The sequence below is a fragment of the Cariama cristata genome, unplaced genomic scaffold, assembly GCF_000690535.1.
Source record: "Cariama cristata isolate BGI_N322 unplaced genomic scaffold, ASM69053v1 scaffold39097, whole genome shotgun sequence".
NCBI lineage: Eukaryota > Metazoa > Chordata > Aves > Cariamiformes > Cariamidae > Cariama > Cariama cristata.
In genome coordinates, this window is record NW_009627900.1 from 287 (window position 1) to 3,424 (window position 3,138).

General features: G+C 48.4%; 1 protein-coding gene across 1 annotated transcript; it reads left to right on the forward strand.

The window, feature by feature from the left end:
* Positions 1-1,071: 1,071 nt before the first annotated feature.
* On the forward strand, positions 1,072-2,804 carry ST8SIA3 (ST8 alpha-N-acetyl-neuraminide alpha-2,8-sialyltransferase 3; the record flags this gene model as incomplete). The annotated part of the gene is made up of 2 exons (XM_009704586.1): positions 1,072-1,680; positions 2,419-2,804. Coding segments are annotated over 2 exons (892 nt in total), but the record flags the coding sequence as incomplete, so codon positions are not given.
* Positions 2,805-3,138: the final 334 nt, after the last annotated feature.

A 3,138-nucleotide genomic window follows, 5' to 3' on the forward strand; every position in this document is an offset into this window, starting at 1 on the left:
CAGGACGAGCGATGCCCTTCTCGTGCCAACAGGCGCTGCCCGCTGCCCCTCAGGAGCCTTGGACCACAGAGAGGAGACGGCCCTTTGCCTGCCCCGTCCCTTCCCCGGGAGCTCCCGGGCTGCGGTGACAGTGGCCACCCCTCCACCTTGCTTCACTCCCGGCACCACCAGCTCGTCCTTCATCAGCCTGTCGTGGTGCCACCCCTCTGATGACTTTAGCTAGTGCCTCAGGATCTGCCTTTGCAGTTGTCCGTTAGCCGTAACCCATCATTAGGGCACCCGGTGGGACTCCGTTAATGCTTAGACATTGGAGGACGCGAGCTGGAAGGAAGGTTGGTTGTTTTCCACAAACATGAGCAAATAAAGTGGTATTGGGTTTATAATTTTATGCCCTGCTAGGGAAATTCCTGAGCAGGGTTGGTTTGGTTTGGTTTTTGAGTATCCCTAATAACCCTTGTAAAACTGCCAGTGTGCTTTCCCAAATAAGACAGTAAAGAATTATATTTACATAAATGGAGACAGCAGCTGTCACTTATTTTTCCGATTCAAAGCTTCTTAATGAGAACACAAAAACTATATGTATTTAAAAATCAGCTCCTGTTAATTCAACTGAATATCCTGCACCGCTTGGTTTTGCTCTACGTACCTCATGGCAAACATGGTACCCATCGTTACCAAAGAGCTGCGGTCCAGTTCCGAGAGTGAAATGCCTGCGGAGAGCCCCAGCAGAAATCCCACCCGCCAGGCCTGGCTCGCAGCCCCAGCAGCCCCCCAGCAAGGTGACTGCGGGAGGGCTGCGCCGTTCGCTGCGCGCCTCCGACCCGCGCAGGGAATCCGGTGGTTTAAGCCTGACGCTGTTCTCAGAGACACGGACACATCCTTAGCTGGCGTCGGTCAGGACCACCCAGTAACGCCAAGCGGAGCTCTGGGTGAGGAGCCAGCTCCATAATTCCCATCTATCTATATTAATTTAAAAGCCATTGCACCACATTGCTCAGGAAGCTACTCTACTACATTGAAAAAAAAAGAAAAATCTAAGTCTAGCTGGAAAGAAAAATCCCTCCGCTGCAGAAAGGGGGGAAATATAACTCCGTGTTTTCTCGTCTTCTTGTTTTATTTTAGGCAAGAAATCCTTCAGCATGTCGACGTAATAAAAAATTTTTCTTTGACCAAGAATAGTGTTCGGATCGGACAGCTGATGCATTACGATTATTCCAGCCATAAGTACGTTTTCTCTATCAGCAATAACTTCAGATCGCTGCTTCCCGACGTGTCGCCGATCCTGAACAAGCACTACAACATTTGTGCCGTGGTTGGCAATAGTGGGATCCTGACCGGCAGTCAGTGCGGGCAAGAGATAGATAAGTCCGATTTTGTTTTTCGTTGCAACTTTGCTCCAACTGAGGCTTTCCAAAAAGATGTTGGAAGGAAAACCAATCTTACGACCTTCAACCCCAGCATCCTGGAAAAGTATTACAACAATCTTTTGACCATTCAGGATCGCAACAACTTCTTTTTAAGTTTGAAAAAGCTTGATGGGGCCATTCTTTGGATCCCCGCTTTTTTCTTCCACACGTCGGCAACGGTCACGAGAACACTGGTTGACTTCTTTGTTGAGCACAGAGGGCAACTAAAGGTCCAGTTGGCTTGGCCAGGAAATATAATGCAGCATGTTAACAGGTGTGTAGTTTTGCCTTGCAGTTCACTTGTCAAAATACATCTCTCTCTCTCTCTGTACAAATACAACTCTCTCTATTTTTCTATTCATGCCTGATCTGGCAGGCACTGTCTAGCGAGTCAGGACCCGATACTGCTTGTTTTTAGAGCAGATGCAGTTTTGTTGTTGCCTCCGTAAGTACTTCAGTTATTTCCTTTCAGATTTATACAGGGCCCAGCAGAGGTGGGTTGGTTGTCCGCACCGGGGCATGGTCCCTCGCTGGGCTCGGCTCCTGCCGCTGCTCCCGCAGAGCCCGAGGAGGCGGGGGAGCTGGCTGGGAGGCTGCCCCAGCAAAGCCCCGCTAAGGGAAGAGCTTGCTCTTCTCAGCTAGCAAGTGGGGATGCTAACAGACAGCTGCGGCGGGGGCCAAGGTAAACTGTAATAAATCACAGGAGGAGAACGTTGCCACCTCCTTAGCAAACGCACGTGTGAGCAGGAGCCAGTGAATGGTACTTTTCTGGGTAAGGCACTACCTCCCCTGGTTAAAAACCAGACACATTCAGAAGGGGACCGTGAGAGACTGCTGCGCAGGTTGTTTTGCACTCCCGGTCGTTACAGACCGACCTGAAGAGCCGACTTTGCCTTATCCAGGCTGTCAGCCGTCTGCACCGATGGTCACCAGGCAGTAACTCTTTTTGTCTTACAGCGAAGCTGTGGCACTACTTGCACCCCAGACTAACGTGCTTTTATTTCCTTCACAGGTACTGGAAGAACAAACACTTGTCACCCAAGCGGCTGAGCACAGGTATTCTCATGTATACTCTTGCTTCTGCCATATGTGAAGAGATCCACTTGTACGGATTCTGGCCCTTTGGGTTCGACCCCAACACGCGGGAGGACCTCCCGTACCACTACTACGATAAGAAGGGAACAAAGTTCACGACCAAGTGGCAGGAGTCCCACCAGCTGCCCGCAGAGTTCCAGCTGCTCTACAGGATGCACGGTGAAGGACTGGCCAAACTCACCTTGTCGCGTTGTGCCTAAGAACCTACATCTTGAAGTGCCAAATGATTGTCTAAAAAGTGCCCAAAACCGAATTAAACATTCTTCAGATAGAATTCTAAAAAAACAAACAAAAAAACCCCACCCGAAAATATTTTCCGTAGTATAAAGATGCTTTTTAGTCACTCTTGTCACTGCTCATCAAAGGGTTTAAGCATATTTAGCAGTAAAGAAGCATTTCTCAAATTCTGTGGATGCTATTCGTGCAGCGGCAAAGTTGAGATATTTTGCAGTTATAGGTATGCCACTAAGTATGTTTTAAGATATTTTCATATTTTAGCGTTCCACTAAATGCCCTAAATCTCTTAATTTTATTGTTCCTTCCCAATTAGAACTAGAAATGCTAATTTTAAAAGGTTTTGCTTCTTTTGTATATGTTGCTATCGATAGCTCAGCGTACATAGCTCGCCGTGGCCGAT